Below are 20,635 nucleotides of genomic sequence, written 5' to 3'. Positions count from 1 at the left end.
TTCTATGATATCCTTCCTAGCATGAAGTACAATGTAGTTCTAACAAAATTTCTTTCTCTAGTTGAGAAAAATTTGCTGACTTCTGTCTTGCAGCCATTGTTTTCAGTGAATGAGAAAAGCTTAAGCCGTAATCAAGTAAGATAGATTTGAGTCACAGGTATGAAACCCAACTACTTCTCACCCGAATACAGCTTAAAGCTGAACACCGCTCGTAAATAGGCACTGTCCGCCATATTTCTCTTTCAGCACCGCTCTTCCTACACCCCTATATAAGCCATAGACCTCTTAACAGTTCAAAGTATATCGCTGTAGAGGTCTCACCTGTGTGGACGTACATCTTGCCTCGCTATGTTACTCGGGTGCGATGAAATTGTCAAGTTTTACGCACTTTTTCAAACCAGGAGAGTACTAACATCAAATGAACTGGTCATTGCATTTTTTACAGACATAATATGCACATAAATAAAAATTAAATGCATAAAAATCCAAAGACAACGGAAGGAACACTACACGTCGGCCACGAGTTTCAGATGTGCAATCGGGTGTAACGAAATCGAAGGGTTTATATACCAGGTACCTGTGTGACGGTTCCTATTTACGAGCGGTGTTCAGCTTTAAGCCAGGTTTAAGACAGGATTACCTGATTCTCAGATCACCTCTTAAATCAAGCATACCTGAACTACAGGTGTGCAAGTGGCAATAAGAGGTTAAGAGTCAAGATAAAAAGTCGTCCAAGTTTTTCCCTCACCGTTACATGTAGGTTAACATCAGGTTAGAATTATTAATTAGCGATTCCCCACTTTTTAATGTGTACGGAGTGGAGAATAACTGTTTATATGATTGTGTTAAGAAATGGAATAAATATGGAAAATACAGCGAGTGTTGAGCTAATTTCCTAATAATCGTCCAATACGGAAAATACCCCCATACGGTAAAAACCCGGCGCTTATAATCAACATCAGAAGACCATAAAAGAATTTGTAGTCTTTTATAATTTAGATTATTGAAAAGTAAACGGTGTCACTCTTTTGATTTTAGCATTTGTAAAAGCAAAGTAATTCGATTGGGAACTCTACTTTCAAGTTTCATCGAAGCTTTTTCGAAGACATTGTTATGATCAATAAATAATTACCAAAATAATGAAACAACTATTAAAAATATAACTTTTAAATTAGCCAGGAAAATCAGCAACTGATAATTGAATCGCTGAAACTAGTTTTTTGCGAAGAATTTTTTCAAGATTTCAGAAAAAATTCAATCTTTATTTATGGTATCAGATACGAAAGATAAATTATGTTTTCAAAACATGCTTTATTTGTGTCGTCCAGTTTAGCCAGTCTAATCACCAATAACAGAATAATAGTCTTCTTCTTCGAGATCTTTTAATTACTTGCTTACGGTAGATTTAATGCAGAACATGTCTAAAGAAAGAAGTTCTTAAATTAATGTGAAAATTAATGATTGTCCGGGCAGCGGTCGTGAGGAGCAGAAAGACGTCGCACTTTCGATCACTTCAACACGATTTTCCCCGCTACGATCAACCACGGGAGCCACGACAGGCAAAACCCACACGATCGCCAAACACGTACGGTAAGTTGTGACTAAGGCTTTATTACACACATTGATTAAGGTGTAGTGTTGGTTTCGCACATTTAACTTGTATCTAATTAATAAATTTGTTAGATATTTGGCATATTAACAATCCATAAACAGACACGAGGGATTATCACCTACTGTAATGCGTAGAGCTCGGTGATCGAGTTACACCACGAGACCTATTTGTCTTTTAGTTGTTTACATTGACACATTTAACAATTTTGATTTGACTTCACACATTTACCTTTTTTATTTTTTTAAGAATACCAATTTTAGACATTCTCTTTGAAAACAAAGGAAACGTTGTTTATGTGTCACTGACCTCGTCAGTTGTTACAGGTGTCTTACAAAAGTCATTCCTAGATCAAATAATGTTTTGGCTTTTTAATGCATAAAAGATTTTAATCAAGTGTTATTGAAGATTGTACGTATATCGAATTTTTGTAAACATTCTATTTTTTCCTCAATTTTAACACACACACACACACACACACACACACACACACACACACACACACACACACACACATATATATATATATATATATATATATATATATATATATATATATATATATATATATATATATATATATATATATATGCCACACTGCATTATTTAAATTACCCTGCGCATGCATCACCTCAAAGCGGAAGAAAAACACAGTATTTATGTCTTGGGCGATTTAATATGTCTATATTTTACTTTTTAATCAGGTTTATTTACTTTTGAACGCCGTCATTTTTCGAAAGATCTTCTTTCATATGAGATTTAAACAATTTGAAAACCGTGTAAAATAGGGTATTGGTAAATTATATGGGTTTGTGCTTCACCATGTCTTTTTTTATCTCAAGTTTTGATTTACAAAAGCATTTAAAAAAAGAAAACGTGCCTGTCTAATGGAATAAGAATCATGGAAATATAATTCTGAGATTATACTAATTAAAACATAGGAAGATATTTGATTAAATTGTTTCTTTAGTTTCATTACGTACATGTACACATGACCAATTTGGGCAAAGCTGTGAGAAATATCATGTTTCCCAATAAAATCAGCTATTGTTTTTCATCATTTTTATGTTTTTCCCATATATATTTACACTGGTGTTGTTTTCAGACACGACATAAAAGACGTAGGCAAGGCAGGGGTAACATCGAATGCACTGCTCTCTGGCGATAGAAAACATAGGTGAGATATTCATTAAATATCATTATTCTTGATAATTGCATGAAATAACTAGACACATTTTGAATAATCAAATGTCCATATAAGAAAAAATAATTTAGAGTAAGCGTAAATGTAGAAACAAAAACCGTTAGAAGCTAAAACATTTTGTTTCGATGGATCTTAAACTTGTTTTGTCTCCTTTCATTAAATGGTGTTTTTTTTATTATTTCGCATAGTTTTTTTTCCAATTTTTGGGAGTTGATTTTAATCAACTCTCCTATGCAGTTACTCAGACAAACCGAAAGTGAAACAGTGTTTGGACCTCAGCACAAATCAACAAATCATTGCTGCTGACAAGACGTAGTTCTTGAAAATAATTAATAAATTCGATGTAATGTATACTAAAGCATTGTTTTTCAAGGAAACTTATTTATAAATACCTTGAAAATTGTCAGATTTTAAATGGTACGAACAATTAAATATTTTTTGTAGTCGTATGTATTCCTACGCCAGAGTTCAATATAGTCTCGTTCAACTCGACGCTGGGCTGTCTCCGTAAATCCTTGTCGGAGATTTACGATGTCAGCCGAGCGTTTAGTTGAACGAGACGAGTTTAACATTGCTTGAATCCATACAATTTTCGAGAAATATTTCTATTACTGATACATAGTTTGATTTAATTAATTTTATCTTTAAATATTATTTAACATGATTCATATGGGGGTTTCTCGACATTCTTGTCGAAAAAGTCCAAAAAATTAATATTATAAAAATGTGCGTAATTCAAATAAGAAACTACATGTACTTGTCATGCCAAATAACATATCATTGAATTCAAAATAAATAAACATCGACAAAATCAACTCCCGTCAGTTCTTCAGTACTTTGATGAGAGGGTTAGATGCTGTTATTGTGGTTGATTTGTCTATTTTGAACATGGACATATAATTAAATGAATTCTTTTTGGCGTCTAAGAAACTTAATTTCCCCTTACGAAAGTTATTATTATAGCATTATTATTATCATTTATTATGGGTCGTATTTTGTTTTTCAACTTTTTTTTCTCGATGGATCGTATTAAGAGATTTTTTTTAGTTTCGTGGTCAGGTTGCTTGCCCAGTTTATATTTTGTGCAATGCTAGGGCAAAGAATATCAAATGAATAGTGTATGTACTTTGGGGAGAGAGAATGTAGAAACTCCAACGTAGACACTTTGACTTCATTCTGAAACTTATTACAAACTGAAATAATGGCCTTTTAAAATCTAGCTGTTCCAGATCAGAATATCAGATCAAGAAAATTGTTTTGAATAAAAACAACTGGAAAGGGGATCATCACCACTAATTTAACTTCTTCGTTTTATGCATAAATCATTTATTCATATGGGGAGTTCATGATTTACAATAATGTATAAGGTTTACAACTCTACCAATCTGTCGTGCATTAAAAATACAATATATGAAAATTTAAAAAATCCCCTAGCGTATGCATATTTATTTCGATATTTTGAGCCAAAGTAGTCAGATCAAAATTATAAGTCCGATGGTTAACTCGTCATACACTTTCCGACATAACGATAATTAGTCAACCCGCGTTCCTAGCTAGGCACCCCGTTCTGGAAAATTGTTAAAACCGCATCAAATTGTTCGTTCCATTATATCTATAAAATCTTTTGTAGCCACAGATGTCCTATCCAAAGTATCTGCCAATGATGCTTTATGAATCGTCCTATACATAGCATTCGAATTCGCCATAACGTTAATTAGTCAATCCACGTTCTTGGTCACCCTGTTCTGGAAAGTTCTATTCCATTCTCTTATCACAGGCGCGCTTCGCAAGCGTTCTATCCATCAAATCTAAAACCGCAAATTCAAGAAACGAATTGCCTTATTTTATTTATTCGACATTTGTCAAATCTTAACTTCAGTGTATACTCTAAGTAAGGTCCTAGTAAATATATTCATTTTTTGCGTAATCATTCACTATCATTTCATTGTAAGAATATATATTGATGCAAATGTCCATTGACCTGGATCCGCCAAACTGTGTTCACCACCTGTCTCTCATTTTTGCTCTATAGGACTGGTATATCGAAAATGAAAGTAGATACTTAATTAACTTTACAACAACTTAGCAAATAAAATTCAATAAAAGCTTTAATTTTTCATTTGGCACCCTACTCCCCTTTAGCGAACTTTTTTTCCGTATTGATCCCCACCCCAGTCCTTAACATCGTCCCATTGTATTGTTTGTTCTTAACTAAGGAAAAAAGTGATGAAAAGACATCACTCATCTATGAATCTCTATTTATAAACATCCTCTTTACTCAAAGCTGTTGAACACTAGTACATTCTCACATCATTTAAATGCACAAAATGTTTTGTAATAAAGGATGATGTGAAATACGGCCCCAGCAAATTGACAAACACACACTCACACAAATGAATTATTTTAATATATACATTTTGCAAATAAACTACAAAATGCCTGCCCCAGAGAAACTGCTTACAAGCTTTAGTTGATTATTAATTGATCGTGGTAAGTAATTATTGTGAAATTAATCAAAACCTACATTCATTTTCCAAAAACACGCCCGAAATAGCAAAAATGTGTGTAAGGTGGTGGACACGCTTTGGCGGATCCAATTTGCATCTAAATATATGCTTGCAATTGAATGATATTGAATGATTACGTAAAGAGTGAGTATATTTACTGGAAACTTATTTAGGGTTTACAGAGAAATTAATATACCATCAATGTTGAATAGATAAGATGTGTCAAATTGTTTCTTGAATGGGCGATTTTAGTTTTGATGGAAAGAACTCTCCAGAACGGGGTTACCAAGAACTCGGGTTGACTATGTTTATAAAGGAGGAATAAAATATGAAGGAAAATTATATAGAATTGAGGAACGTTTCATGTGTCCTTAAGGGCGCGATTGATAAAAGAAGCTTTGAACATCTAAGCTTATAATCATAGGTGTCAATGTATCAACGATAATATATTAATGAGAAAAAAAACGAATAATTTTAAAGGTGAAAAAGGTCACTGTAATCTTGATTTGAAGAAACGAAGATATGAAGTTATATACTTGTAACTACATAACGTAGAGTTGTATTTCAACAGAAAAGGATTTTAAACATTCTTTTATATTTCTACATGTATGTTGAACTTAAAACCTCTCTTCGGACCTCAGTATTTATCATCGGATCAGGGTTTACACAATTTATAATCTGTACGGTCTGAAGATGCTTACAAATGATCTTGATGCAAATGATCTTACAAATTGTATAATTGTAGAACTTGAGAAAAAGATGTTTGAACATATTACGCATATATTTCTATGTTAAACTGTGAACCCCTCTCGGGGTCAAGTATTGGTCCGGGAGTTTTGGTTTTAACAATTTAGAATCTTCACTACATGTATATATACTGTAAAGGAATTTCTAGTGCAGTGTTTGTAAGAGGAAGATTCTTAAAGACACATACCCTATTTCTATGTCTTGATTATCTCCGTTTTGAAAAGGGTTTCGTCCTTTATTTCAATTATTTGGAGTTCCATTTTCATACGAATATTTTTTAACAAGAAATATACATACAATATGACTTATTTTAAATATTACTAATTATATTTATTTCAGTTCAATATACGAAGATGGTACGGTTGCAGCACATACAAATTTGTCTTGCTATCCTGTGCGCTGTTACTCCTGCACGTACACTTCATCCCATTGTAGGTTATTCAAACTCTGTATACGGTAAGAAAAGTTTGAAACTGTCAAAATAATATCCGAAAATTGCGATATTTTGGGTTTGCATTGATACGTTTATGATTTCTTGCCTTCTAGGAAATGACGTGAGAAATGCATATGTTTCAAATGAAAAAAGGGGCTCCATGATGACCATTGAGTGTCCGTCCGGCCTCTCACATTTGGACTGCTACCAACAGCTGGCAAACGTGTGGATGAGGTTTTTAATGAGGAAACAGAATAAAAGAAGATACCGCTAGCATTGAGTTTAACCTAAATGACCTGGAGAAAGACAAATAATTCATAAAGGCTTATATTTTTTATTTACACACAGAATACATTATGACAAGTTTGCTTGTATACAAATTGTATCACAGAAATACATGGCTTGCGCATGTGGCTCTTTTATACTAAAAACTACAGGTATGCCCGTGGAGCTATTGCGCTCACACATTGAACTCACGAACTCTCATGACTTAATAGAAATTGATATTCATAGATTAGAAGAAAAGTTATTACAGTGTGAAAACTAATTTCTTCCGGATTCTCTGGAATAAAGATAAGTATAATTACATGAAGTGAGATTACGCTTATGCTGTGGGGATTATACATGATGGAAAGATTTCGATTTATTTCTGTATTAGTATCACAATTATAAATTGAAAATTCTGTCAAACAATTAAAGAAAGATAGATTGTAACAATCACTTATATCTAATTTATAAGTTACATGCATGCATGTATTTAGAATGAAATACGGAACTTGATCTGCAGTGAAAAAAAATATATTATACCTAAATGGAAACCGTTGTGCTTACTAGTACTTAGTTAATAAATTTAAGCCAAGTAGATATACGTTCATCTAATCACGATGCTAATACGTTGCTAATTCATAGCTAAATCAAATGCAAGGAAGAAGATAAAACTATTTCTTTTATTAAATGCATTGAAATTATTCGGGTATTAGTTCTACGCAATTTCCCGGTTTTCATGATCACGGCGCCGTTCCAGTATGTATAATTTTAATAATATTGATTATTATACATTTACAACAGATCTAGAATAACAAATGAAATGATATATGTTTAATTATTTAATTGTATACATGATTTTTAAACTATCAATTCTATAACAAACAACATTTCTAATTACCGGTGACGTATTTACTGCATGTGCCAATTGTAAAATTAATGATGTATACATATACTTGTACAGAAAATTGTATGATGTACCAGGCCGGGTATGTGACATATTTACCCTAAGTTAATACATATATTTAAATAATTAACCTCCCATTTATGATTACCGGTACACTAATTAGCCTCTAGATTTTACTCTTACATACATGTATCTTTAATTTGTAGACGTAAGATTTTTAAAACCCAGAGTTAGGGAATATTACTTTGAAAATGAAGTACAAATGTAAATAAATTCATTCACTAGACATTTTGTATACACGTACATACTGAGATTTCAACGCCTTTAGAAACCCTGACGTGCACCTGGGCACACGACACACCTGTTGTGTATATCTTGTATATTCTGTGTCAGTTCCAGGGGTTTTCTTAAGTTAGACAAACAATAGACTCTATTTAGATATACACAAACGAACAAAACTATGTCTAGACAAACAAAGCAGTAATATCCTGCCCGATATAACAAAGGAAGTTGAGTCTTTTCATCTTTAACATGTATCTAGCAGATCTAGAATTAGACTTACAAATATTAAAATTGAAAAAAAAAAATTCAACCGATTATTGAATTAATATAAATCATGCATCGGTTCATTTTTTTTATTTTGATTAATAACCGGATGAACTAAGAGAGAGAGAGAGAGAGAGAGAGAGAGAGAGAGAGAGAGAGAGATTTCACCGATTAGAACCATTTTAACAAGGCCTTGGACTTTTAGTAGAATGTAACTATCTATTTCTTGCGTCAAAACAAGTTAAAATGACGCTGGTTTCAAGCAAAATATACATCGATTGCATAGTCTTCGCTCAAAAGCCAGCCAAATCTTGCTGATTTCAAAGAGCCATGGCTGAGTGGCCAGCAAGGAAATAGACAGGCCTACGTGATAGTGATGTTTGACATAAGCATCCAAAGTCCAAGCTCTTGTTAAAATGGTTCTAATTTATACATGTAATAGGAAACAAACATACTTCAATACAGTTTCATGCACAGATTTAGATACAGAGACTGCGCTCAGCCCTACAATAATTTTGACACCCCCCCCCTCCCCCCCAAAAAATGATAAAGAATTTTATAACGGCAATCTGTGTCCATTGAAGCTGTGTGATGATAGCGAGCTGTGTTTAATGGAGCGACAATGAAGACCGCCTGGAACACCCCCCCCCCCTTCCTTGGAAATTATATCATCACTCGGATCACCCCCTCTCATCCCTAAAAAATAGCTTTTGCATTAAATATATGTTTTCAAGATGAATCTGTTCAGCTTGATCAAACTTGACTTAAAGGGAACTTAAAGATGGTGTAAAGACAACATAAAGGGAGCGTAAATGCCACTTAAAGATGCTTAAAGGTGGCTTAAAGATGACTTAAAGGTGACTTAAAGAAGTTTGGACCTTCAGGACCTATAAGCTCACCTTAAAGATGACTTAAAAGTGGCTTAAAGATTGTATATCCTTTAAGCCACCTTTAAGGACTTGCTAAAAGATTGTTTTTCGACCTGTGTGTAACAGTCAATATATGATTCTGAAAACCCTATATTATTACCTTTGTCCATTTTCAAGTTATAACCAATTACAATAGAGTCTACAATTTTTCCCATAAGGTTCAATGTTAGACCCCACGACCTTTTGACCCCCCCCCCCCCAGAAAAGTGGTTTGCCAACCCCAAATGAAAAAAATCAAACCATATTGCACACCTACATATGCAGGCCTATCGTATCCTAGAGTTTTGTATAATTCTGTTTCGCCATCTCTGAGAAACGCGACGGACAAGTTCAGAGCAGAAGAAGAAGAAGAAGAAGAAGAAACACCGTACAAAAACAATAAGTCTCCAAACTTCGTTTGGGAGAGTTAATAACATATACCAGTAATGAATGACTATGACATTCTAACATGATACTTACAGGGTCTCTGGCACATGTTCCCACATTGTTGGCCTGGTTAATGTATCCAGCAGTTTAAATTGCTTGGACTAAAAGAAGTTCCTGCCGAGCAAGCATGTACAGTCAAGCATTCCTCAACAGTGGAACATCCCAAGAGGAAACAAGATCAAACCTACTTCTGTAAATCAAATTACAGTTGTAAAATCCAAAGAGATCCACAAAAAAGTTCCTATACTGCCAAAAGAAATGAAGTCAAGGTACAAAACACACTTACACATGTAATGTTACAAGTGAAAATCAATCATCAAAAAAAAAACTAAGATTCTTTAATATCAAAATCAGCAATACTTTGGAAATACATCTTCTTTCATCAGTTTTATTGCTTAAAAATCCCAGAGTTCCAGAGTTAACCGATGAGTCACTCAACTTGCTGAAATCAGTGAAAGGATCACCAATATCACGACTAGTTACATCACAAGTCTCCAAAATAAGCAGCTACTTTGGTGATGTAAAGCTTGTGAAGCGGACAGCTTATTATTATATTAATGTATTTTTGGTTAGAGCTATTCCCCTTTGATTTATTGATTTTTGATAATTCAATTAATGTTCCCAATAATGACCAATGAGTTTGCTAATTATTTTTATACAATAATAAATATTTAATGTAACTAAGGTGTTGTGCATATGTAGTTTTGGATTAGGTTGGGTAAGTTTGTTTATTTTTGATTTCGCGTTTTAAGATACTTCAAATTGTTTTAGGCCGGCACATATATAGAGACAGAGTCTATTTTGTTTCGGAAAGGGACTTTTAGGGGTTAAACTTAAACAGGTACGGCTAGATCGAGTGTGTGGATGTCCCTGCTCTATCTGGTTTTCGTGGGTTCTAACCTACGATACAGAGTGTGCGGTCATCCCTGCTCTGTATCGCATCAATACAAGTGCTTGTAATGGTGGGTGGTTGCGGCGAGCACTAGTGTGTGGTCATCCCTGCTGGTGTTCTGGCCTTTCAAGCTTAAGAGGGCGGCACTCCCTGCTTGCGTTTGGGTGCAATCGGCGCAAGTGTGCGGTCATCCCTGCTTGCATTAACGTTGGTACCTGTTGAGTTGCGTAGGTGTGCGGTCACCCCTGCCTGCGTAACGTTGAGTCCCTATATATGTGCAGGAGCGGTGATTAAAGTCTGCACTTGTAAATTTTGGCAGCAATAAGGGCTATCCGATTCTATCTCGGATACGGGCCCGCGGGGGAACACAGGCAGTGACCCCCTTGCACGTTACACTTGGATCAACATTAAGCTATCAGATGTGTTACACTGTACAACAGAAAATTAAAAATTTTGTAAATTAATTACTTCTTTTTTAAAACTGGACCTTGGAAAAGAGTAAGCAAGGCACACACTGTCCATACTTTGTTGATCGATCCAAATATACTGGTCGGAATACAATGTGAAATCATTTAAAAAGTTCTTATTTTACGAACTGCACGTTCCACATGCATGCGATGAGCTGCAATTTTTTGAGTGATGTCAGCATCCGATTGACACATTTGTGTTCCACTTTTCACAAAGGATGGCAAGTTTAATGTAACTTCCAATTCTCATGATATGGTAAACCCTTTATCTGCCATGATACAGTCACCCTGATGAATGTAGCCAGCAACCATAAGTTGATGTAGGATGAGGCCATATCGGTATTGCACCATCATATACATGTGATCAATCCATGCATTAAATATCTCACTGCATGACAGATTGGGTAGAAATACAAAAACGTGCAGCTAAATCTTTTAAACTAAAGTTATGTCTGAGCCGCATTTGTGTTACCAAGAGCTGTGTTTCCAGGTTCATCTTCTTAACTTCTTTCCTCTTCTTTGTAAATTCTGGCAACTGTTGAGATGTCAGAAACTCTAACAATGTAACAAATGTAGAATGCTCTAGATTAGTATAATGAAGAAATAATCCTGAAACTTTTTTCTCTTGTTGAAGAATTTTCTGGACTGCTAAATCAGGTTCTGGATCTTTGGAGGGTTATGATGTTGCCGATAACTGCAGCTACCAGTGGTGGTTCAAAACTCTTTGTTGATGAAGGGTTTCCAATGTTAAATTACGCTTATCTTGTAGTTAATGCACTTAAACCTAATGAACCTTCAAGAAAAAATCCATCGATTTTAACCCCATTTGTGGTACACAAAATTTAGGAATTGAAATTTAAACTTAATAATATTGTTTAGCTTGTATATGTATATGGTACATTACACATAAAACTACTTATGTATCTCATTGTTTTTAAATTTTATAGTTTCTTTTTGATTTCAGTCAAAAACATGTGGTCTACAATTGAACAAAGGGATATTGATGTACTGTGGAAACACAGCATCAAAGGTAAAATTACTCTCATGATACAACTATTTGCTGACACAAGATCTTATCATCCCCAGACCTCAGGAGTTAGAAAAATCTACAATGAACCATGCAGTCCCAGAATCCTGAATGGTTTAAATATAGAGCAATTCTCGTAACTGCATCTCAGATGCACCGCATTCTAAAATACTCATAGAACAAAATTGCAAAGTCTCACTTGATAAAAGTAATGATTAATAAGGTTATTTACTTGTAACTGGTGCACCCTGGTGTAACTTTGTAGTCTATACAACAAAAGATATGTTTATAGAGAATTTCACCAGATATCCCATTCATAACATTATGTTACTCAAGCTGTCTCTCTTTTACAAATATTATGCTGTTTCTTTTATGCAAAAGAAATGACATTAAATTACCTCCTTCAGCACTTCAGCATTTAAAACTTGTTGACATTCATTGGTGCCATCAATAATAAGCTGTCTGTGTTGGAGACACTTGCATCTTGATGTATGGATGTACTGGTCTCTTGATAGTTTGGCTTATATTCTCTATGAATTTACAGAAACACAAAAATTACACATGATAGAATGACAATTTGCCTACTTATTACAATCTGTCCGTCCGTCTGTCTGTCCCACTTCAGTTTTCCACACTTTTTTCTTAATGCGTTTGAGGAATAATATGAAATTTGCTGAACAGCTTCAAAATATCAAACTACAGATCAAGTTTACACTTTTGTAGCGTCTGGTTCACATATTTTGGAGAAAATTAATTTTTTATATTCCAATTTTTTAATGTTCGGGTTCGTTATCGGGTTTGGTGTGTATTGAATAAACGAGGAAAGTATGTAGATAGTAATAATATCGTGCATTACTTGTACCATTCCTTTTATTAGTCCCCTACCGGTTTTCACCGGAGGTTTCCTCTGCGTCCGTCTGTCCGTCCGTCCGTCTGTCTGTCCCACTTTAGTTTCCACACTTTTTTTCTTTATGCGTTTGAGGAATAATATGAAATTTGCTGAATTGTTCGTTTTGCATTATCGTCTTTTTTTTACCCTTTCCGTCGCCCATAGGAGAGTCAGATGCTTATTAATCACAGCAGGAAGTATAATGATCGTAAGGCGAATAGATTGAATTCAAGCACATGTCACGGGATATTGACACCGGTCTGTCCTTGGGTTTCTTAGTGGTACAGTGTAGTTGTTTACAGCAGAAGTCAGCTGTTGGATGATTGATTTCTTTGTCTTCATAGAAGAGCTCATTTAACGATATAATAGCTATGTGCACATAAACTCCTTTTTTCTGATCAAGGTAGGTTTGTCATTATTCACTTATAACATTTTCACAAGCGAATGTCGTTATTAGAGTAACTTGATTGATATTATTTCATCATGTATGCAAGTTACATAAAAAGTATGTTTTGTCAGATGACTTGCTGGATACTGGTCGTTGTTGCTATTTTGGCGGTGAGGGGGTTACATGGGCTTGATAATGGACTAGGCTTGACCCCGCCCATGGGCTGGCTTACCTGGGAACGATTCCGATGCAATATGGATTGTGACAGAGATCCGGATAACTGCATAAGGTTAATAATGAATGCCATCAATTTGATTTGTACGTTATTGAGAAATATAGATGATCATGACTACATGTACAACTTCATCAAAAATTTTATTAAAGTGAACATTTGATAAAAGCTATGGCGGACATTATGGCAGCAAATGGTTACAGAGATGCTGGATATGAATATGTGATTATTGATGACTGTTGGCTAGGACCAGAGCGTGATACAAATGGACGACTGGTTCCTGATCCAAACAGATTTCCATCTGGAATTAAGAATTTATCGGCTTATGTAAGACAGATTACAGTCATTTAAATATTTAGTTACATCGATTTTCTTTTTAATTCAGCTGTACCGGAGTGCATACATTTTCTTCCAATTATTGATTCTCAATATGAATATTGTGCTCCTTAGCTGTTTTTGTAAATTCGCTTGATGCGAGTGTTCATGAGAACAAAATATATATGTTGTTGGTTATTTTGGATCCTCTTTAAGTAAATTAATACATTATGTAAGTTTTAATATAAAATACACATGTTGACAAATTGATATTTCTCACTACGGAAATGGTCATCAATGTGTCAAATCTGTAAACTTCTAATGACCCTGTGTCAAGTCCTTGACCTCCATGACCCTGTCCCAAATTCTTGAACCTCATGACCCTGTGTTTAGTCCTTACACTAGTGACTACTCTGATTCCATATATATATATATATATATATATATATATATATATATATATATATATATATATATATAGTCTTTTAATCTCATGACCCTTTGTCAGCTTCTTGAACTTCTATGACCCTATGTCAAGTCGTTTAACCCGATGACCCTGTTGCATGTTCTTGAACTTCTATTGACCCTATGTCAATTCGCTATTCTTCCTGCATAACATCAGCCTTTGTTTAGAAGTTAAAGTAGCACATGAATTATCTGGGTCGTTACTTTTTCTATGTGCACATGGTAAAACACACCCTTGTATCATTATAAAAACCCAAATATTTAGCGACATAAATGATAAGCTCTATTTAAACATAATTTATTTATTTTTTGAAATATATACTATAATTTTATTCATTATTTTTTTCACAAAACAACATCAATTACGAATATATTTGGTCATGTCTTAGGATTTCTGAAAGATTATGCTTACGGCTTGACATCGTAGCAAAGCGTCACTAAAAATTCTTTTTTCGCGATTTGTCAAAGAAGCAAATACAGTGAAATGTCATATTTGACCTTTTCTACTAGTTCCTATAAAAATTACAAAGGCAATATCATAGCAGACATTTTGTGTCTATTGAAATGCATGTTTACCATATGGAATTAATCATGAATAGCTTATCTCTAAAATGTCCGAGAAAAAACGTTATGCTCTGACTTGAATTTTTTTCATCTGTGTGCGATGGATTTCCCCTGGAAATTTCTCTGCAACTCAGTTTTATATCTCGTTTTCAAATTTCCAACCGCTATATGACTTTAACTTCCACGGAAAAAGCAATATTCGGCTGAGCTTTAAACTTTTGTTTTACATAAGAGTGAAATTTCTTTACTATTTCACTCTATCTTAATAGCGAATGTATCGTCTTGTCAAAAAGTGTTAATTTTATTTTTAATGTTAATAAAATATTTGCAACATTGTTGAACTAATTTTTGCTACGTCATGTTAGGCAAAACGGCTTTCATGTCAACACAAAAGAGAAAGTATGGAGCATAGTAATTTCTATAATTTACAACAAATGTTAATACTAGTATAAGAAATAAGGCATCATTTTTGGATGTATATCGTATATAATAAAGCCGATATACGGGTTGATACGTGATCAAATCGTACATGAAGATTTTTTAAAAATCAACAGAACTGGAATAATACTTTTCCCCCCAAAGTCGCCTTAAACTTATTTGTATCATTCAAAACAGGCAGGTGCTATAAATCAGCAGCCATTACATTGCTTTTATATAATCTTATTACATGTATTATCGTTATTATAACATGTGCGTAGTATTCGAGCTTTCTGTCTTCTTGTTTGTTTGCATTTTGGTCTAATTTAGGTTCATAGCAAGAATTTGAAGTTTGGTATCTATCAAGATTTTGGCACAAAGACTTGTGGTGGGTTCCCTGGAAGTGAATTTTATATGCAAACAGATGCCGAAACCTTTGCCGACTGGGGTGTGGACTACCTTAAATTTGATGGCTGCAATTCTAACCTTTATGATTTTCCTTCTGGTAAGATATTATATTGGATGAAGAAGATTTTTTAAAGGTTATAATTTTACAAGTTATTGGATTAATCGATGTCAAACTTTAACCTAACTCTTCGTGTGTGTTTATGATACTCATAGGCGTCGGAACCGGGGGGCTAGGGGGGGGGGCTTAGCCCCCCCACTTTTTTTGCAAAGTTATACCTGACCATTAGAAACATAGCATGATAGAGGGTTCAGCCCCCCCACTTTTTCTCGCAGGAAAGATTATTGTTCCTAAATTTACCTTGAAAGATTGAGAAGTTGGATTCAGAAGCATACTAGCCCCCCCCCCCCCCTCCCGGATTAGGATTTCCATGATTTTGGGAATTACTTTTTTCTCAATATTTCTGAGGATTAGTCTAGCCCCCCCCCCCCCCACTTTCAATTTGCTTCCGACGCCGGTGATACTTACACACACAAACCCTGAAACGCACTTCTAAGCATGAAATATGGGGAAAGTGTGTGACCCCGCACCGCATAAAAAGCGTATCGTGAGAGAACTGTATCATATCTTGCGAGAAGCACTGTTACTCTTTCCGTTGCATACTTGTTTGTTTAAATGAAGGCAGCAGATGATGAAAATACAACATGTATGACAAAGAAATTTAAATGCGGGCGGTTCTTGTTCGTGGAACAAGACATTAAAGGGGCATGGCCATTATTTTGGTCAAAATTATTTTTCCGATTTTAATATTTACAATGCTTCAGAAAGGCATTTTAATAGGCAACCGAAATTTGAGTGTCATTTGTTGAGTTATAAGAGCTTTCAATTCTTCGCCATGTAAACAAAGCATTTGTTTACATTTTGAACGTTAAAGTAAATTTTTCAGTTTTAAACCTAAATTGAGTGTGTTAAACGTAAGGAACTGTTTATCTATGCTTAAAAAAAATAGACAAATCAGATGGAAAAATATTTTTTACTGGTATATTGAATCTATGTAAACAAAAACGAGGCATGAGCCTTATTTGCATGTCAAAGAATCGTGAGCCCTGTATCTTGCGTATAACTCTACGAATGACTCTCAAATTTTACTTGATCATTAAAAATACATTTCTAAAGCCTTGTAAAAGATAAAAACATAAAAATAGAATTTGACCAAAATCGTGACCATGCCCCTTTAACTGAAGCTGTGTAAATAGCGGCGTTCTATCTAAAAAGTATCATCGAACCCATCTTCTTAAATCAAGAGTTTCTGATCCGCTAGGTTCATCATAAACCCTTGACCGAATAGGCAGAGTATGACGGGGTTAAAAACCTCCCACGCTGGTTGGTTTCATACAAGTTTGCATGATCCAATAAGAAACGTTATTTCAATAATGATGTTAATTGTGCATTGATCAATGTTGAACCGTTGTCAAATTAATTTTAGACTGACTAGTAGAAATTTATCTTACTGCTATCGGTTTTTAATCCGAGTGAATCCATATTTTCTACAAATTTGATTTTGTTTATGGGAGCAGCCGTATTGCTATATTGTTTCTGTTTATAACACATTCTCTGATTGGTCAGAACAAGCGGTAACAAAAGTTCAATAATGAGTACTCTCACTAGATGGCGTAATCGTTAACCCACATATGTATTGTCTTTTCGGTCAAGGGTTAATGTAGAGTGGAGCGGATCAGAAACCCTTGATCTGGGAAAATGCATCGAACCAGAACAATTTTCCTATCAAAATTCATAAAGTAGGTTCGAGCGTATTCAGGTATTATACGGAGCATCATTCTATGATTATACGTAACAGCTGTCATCGTATATCCCAATCGATATCAAGGAATTTATTCTATTTTTCTGTAATGAGTGCTACCTTAGTAGCCAGAAGAAATCATTTTATTGACAGTCTGTCTGACTGCCTGCCAGTTTGCCCGTCTGTATGTCTGTATATCTGTATGGTTATGCATGAATCGTGATTTGCTTTATTAGTAGCTGTATGATTCTTAAAAAATATGAGGAAGAAATAGCCAGTAGATGTAAACTTTTTAGAATATAATATTACGATGTTGACGTAAACGGGATGTCACTTATCTTCACAAATATATTTAATCCAGTTTGTTATCGTTGATGTAAGAAAATAAATACTTTTTTGTCTTTCTATATCGTAGGGTATGAAGCAATGGGATTCTTTTTGAATAAAACAGGAAGATCAATATTTTACTCCTGTGAATGGCCATTTTACAAAATAGTTTCTGGACTTCAGGTGAGTGAATTGTCATGTTGTAAATTTTGAATTTACTGTTTGGGTGTAAAAACAAAACTTACAATATGAAAAAATCGATAGTCTAACCTTAATACGTCTAACTACCTGTATTCATCATAACAATTGTTGACCTAGGTGCACTAACTATTCAGCTGTAGAACTCTTGACTATAAACTAAAAATGCACAGAACTAAAAATACGCTGTAACGTGTTTAATCATGATGTTTTCAGGATATTTAATTCAATTTGTTTGTCAAAAGATGTTTGCCATGGGTAAGATCTTCTTATTCTTAAATTGTCCTTTACATAAACTTTCAACATTGAGAATCATATTTTGTACATGATAATTAATTTTTTGTAAAGGACAGAATAACAATTGAAAACAAACTTATAAAAATTCTGTTATTCCAGACAATGTGACCCTTGATTTATGAGGAAGTTATATGTCCTAAAAACGACTCAAAATTAAAAAATGCTTTTTCGACTATATCTTCAAATAAAAAAAACGACAATTCTCCGTACTTCAATGTTCATATTTTTGCACTTTTCTCAGAATGCGTGTAAAATTAGTTGGAAGACCTATATTGGTTTTTGCAATGTTTGTAACAGGTCGATTTTGCAAAGGTGAGGAAGACTTGTAATTTGTGGAGAAATTATTACGACGTTCAAGATTCGTGGTCTAGTGTTCTTGACATTGTCAATTTTTGGGGAAGTAATTCCAAAATATTTACAAAATATGCAGGCCCAGGCGGATGGAATGACCCGGACATGGTAAGTATATTTAACTTTCGTCTTTATGTATCACTCATGCGTCGAAAGTTATTTTTTATTTTCTTAATAAAAACGTTGTTTATTATTATCTTAATTGCAGATATGCCATTAATAATATACATATTGATTACAAACGTTTCTTTAAATAATGCTTAGTTTACAATATCAATTGCAAAATAGTGTACCAGATTTGAAAATGTATTATTTTGAATGTTTATGTTGATATTTTCATGCAACATTCACAAGTGCTGAAAAAGTAATAGTCTTGTGTATTTTGATTAACAATACTAAGTCTTTTGTACGGTATACATATAATTACATGTACGTAGGAACAATAGAATAAGTCGTTCCTATTTCGCCTGAACTGTGAAATTCAGATTAAAAGTTTAAAGTAGTGTTTGTAATGGTTGGTTAATGGTATTTATATTAATCAGTGACAAAAAGGTTCGATTTCTCAGTTATAACAAAAAAACCGAATTATAATCTATGTATGAACATGTACATTTAATATACATGCCACTCCAATTAATGCTTACTAACAATTGATTTACTTCAGAAATACATGTACAAATGTACAATGTTCTTAATTGATGTAAATATGGTATATATATTTATTTTACATTTTCCAGTGTTTTTGTCTGTGATGACTCTACCGATAGATTTTGTAATATTTGGTCCAATACATTTCATCAACTATTTTCATATTTAATCGTACAATAAAAGGAAAAAAAGTATATAAGTTATAAGGAATCACTATTTGCATAGTATGAGTTGATCAATACAATCGAGCGTGATTAAATCTATCTATCTAAAAATATATATGGCTTAATTAGATTTGATCAGCCCCGACCTTATTTGATCGCCTCATAATTCTCAAACAATGATTCCTTATTTCTTAAATTTGTATGCATTGCTTTTAGATTATTCTGGGGAATTTTGGATTAAGCTATGAAGAAGAACGGGTGCAGATGGCAATGTGGGCCATCTTGGCAGCACCTCTTATTATGTCAAATGATTTGAGGCACATACGTAGTAGTTCAAAAGCTCTTCTACTGAATAGAAACCTTATAGCCATTAATCAGGACAAACTAGGAATTCAGGGAATTTTATTGCAGAAGGTAAATAGATCTGTGTACTATTTAAATGTGTACGGTATTTGAATTTTTTCATATATTTATTTCTGTGGAATATAAATGTACATAAATATTCTTAAAACATTATTTTTATTTTTAATTAAAATTTTTACCTAGCAAAATGGAATCCAAATTTGGAGCCGGGATCTTTCGTTTAATAGAACAGCAGTAGCATTTCTTAACGAGAATTCAGATGGAATGCCAAGGTTCTTGAGTTTTTCTTTGGTTGATCTGAAATTGACATCATCAACGTACAACTTTACAGAGGCTTTTGACATGAAAACTAATATTCTTGTAACAAGGCAAAGACCACTTAAAATTAAAGTAAATCCACATGGTATTAATCTTTACATTGCCAAAGAAATGCATCTTTAAATACAATACGACAAATAATTTTGCCATCATTACAGAACTGATCAAATTATGAAATACATGTACATAATATAAATTTATTCTACCAAACACAAATATTGTTGATTATTTTTATTTGTGTATCATATGATTTACTATATACAATTATCATACGGAGCCTGTTAAAAATATGCATGCAAAATTATTATGGATGGCAATCGATAACAGAATTGCCAATCGATTAATCGCATTCGTTCCGACCGATTAACCGGTTACTCGTATCAAAGCACGCAGATTGTTGGCATGTTTTAATTTCTTTTTCAATAATTGTTATAAATGACAAAGAGCAATTTGAGTATTCTGTTTATGTTTAAATTTAAATATAATATTAAAATTATATTACATGATAATTATTCAAAGAGAAAATTGAAACAA

At 33.7% G+C, this 20,635-nt stretch overlaps 1 protein-coding gene and 2 long non-coding RNA genes across 3 annotated transcripts; 2 read left to right on the top strand and 1 right to left on the bottom strand.

Annotated features, from left to right (window-relative positions):
- Positions 1–1,470: 1,470 nt before the first annotated feature.
- LOC105326822 (uncharacterized) lies at positions 1,471–7,127 on the top strand. Its single transcript, XR_010709373.1, has 4 exons — positions 1,471–1,590; positions 2,715–2,786; positions 6,407–6,523; positions 6,614–7,127. It is a non-coding gene; the product is annotated as an uncharacterized lncRNA (long non-coding RNA).
- Positions 7,128–9,323: 2,196 nt separating this feature from the next.
- Positions 9,324–12,958, bottom strand: LOC136271328 (uncharacterized). Its single transcript, XR_010709249.1, has 3 exons — positions 12,821–12,958; positions 12,357–12,488; positions 9,324–11,724 (listed from the first exon to the last, which is right to left on the bottom strand). It is a non-coding gene; the product is annotated as an uncharacterized lncRNA (long non-coding RNA).
- Positions 12,959–13,054: 96 nt separating this feature from the next.
- On the top strand, positions 13,055–20,317 carry LOC105326821 (alpha-galactosidase A). Its single transcript, XM_011426996.4, has 8 exons — positions 13,055–13,250; positions 13,367–13,524; positions 13,620–13,794; positions 15,559–15,733; positions 17,851–17,945; positions 18,555–18,716; positions 19,637–19,834; positions 19,967–20,317. Exons 2-8 carry the CDS (start codon positions 13,367–13,369, stop codon positions 20,222–20,224), a joined length of 1,221 nt encoding a protein of 406 aa, XP_011425298.1. The 5' UTR covers positions 13,055–13,250; the 3' UTR covers positions 20,225–20,317.
- The last annotated feature ends 318 nt before the right edge of the window (positions 20,318–20,635 follow it).

Source organism: Magallana gigas, chromosome 9 (genome assembly GCF_963853765.1).
Source record: "Magallana gigas chromosome 9, xbMagGiga1.1, whole genome shotgun sequence".
Classification (NCBI taxonomy): Eukaryota; Metazoa; Mollusca; class Bivalvia; order Ostreida; family Ostreidae; genus Magallana; species Magallana gigas.
Note: the sequence above shows the minus strand (reverse complement) of the source record. Positions and strands in the feature narration are given on the sequence as shown.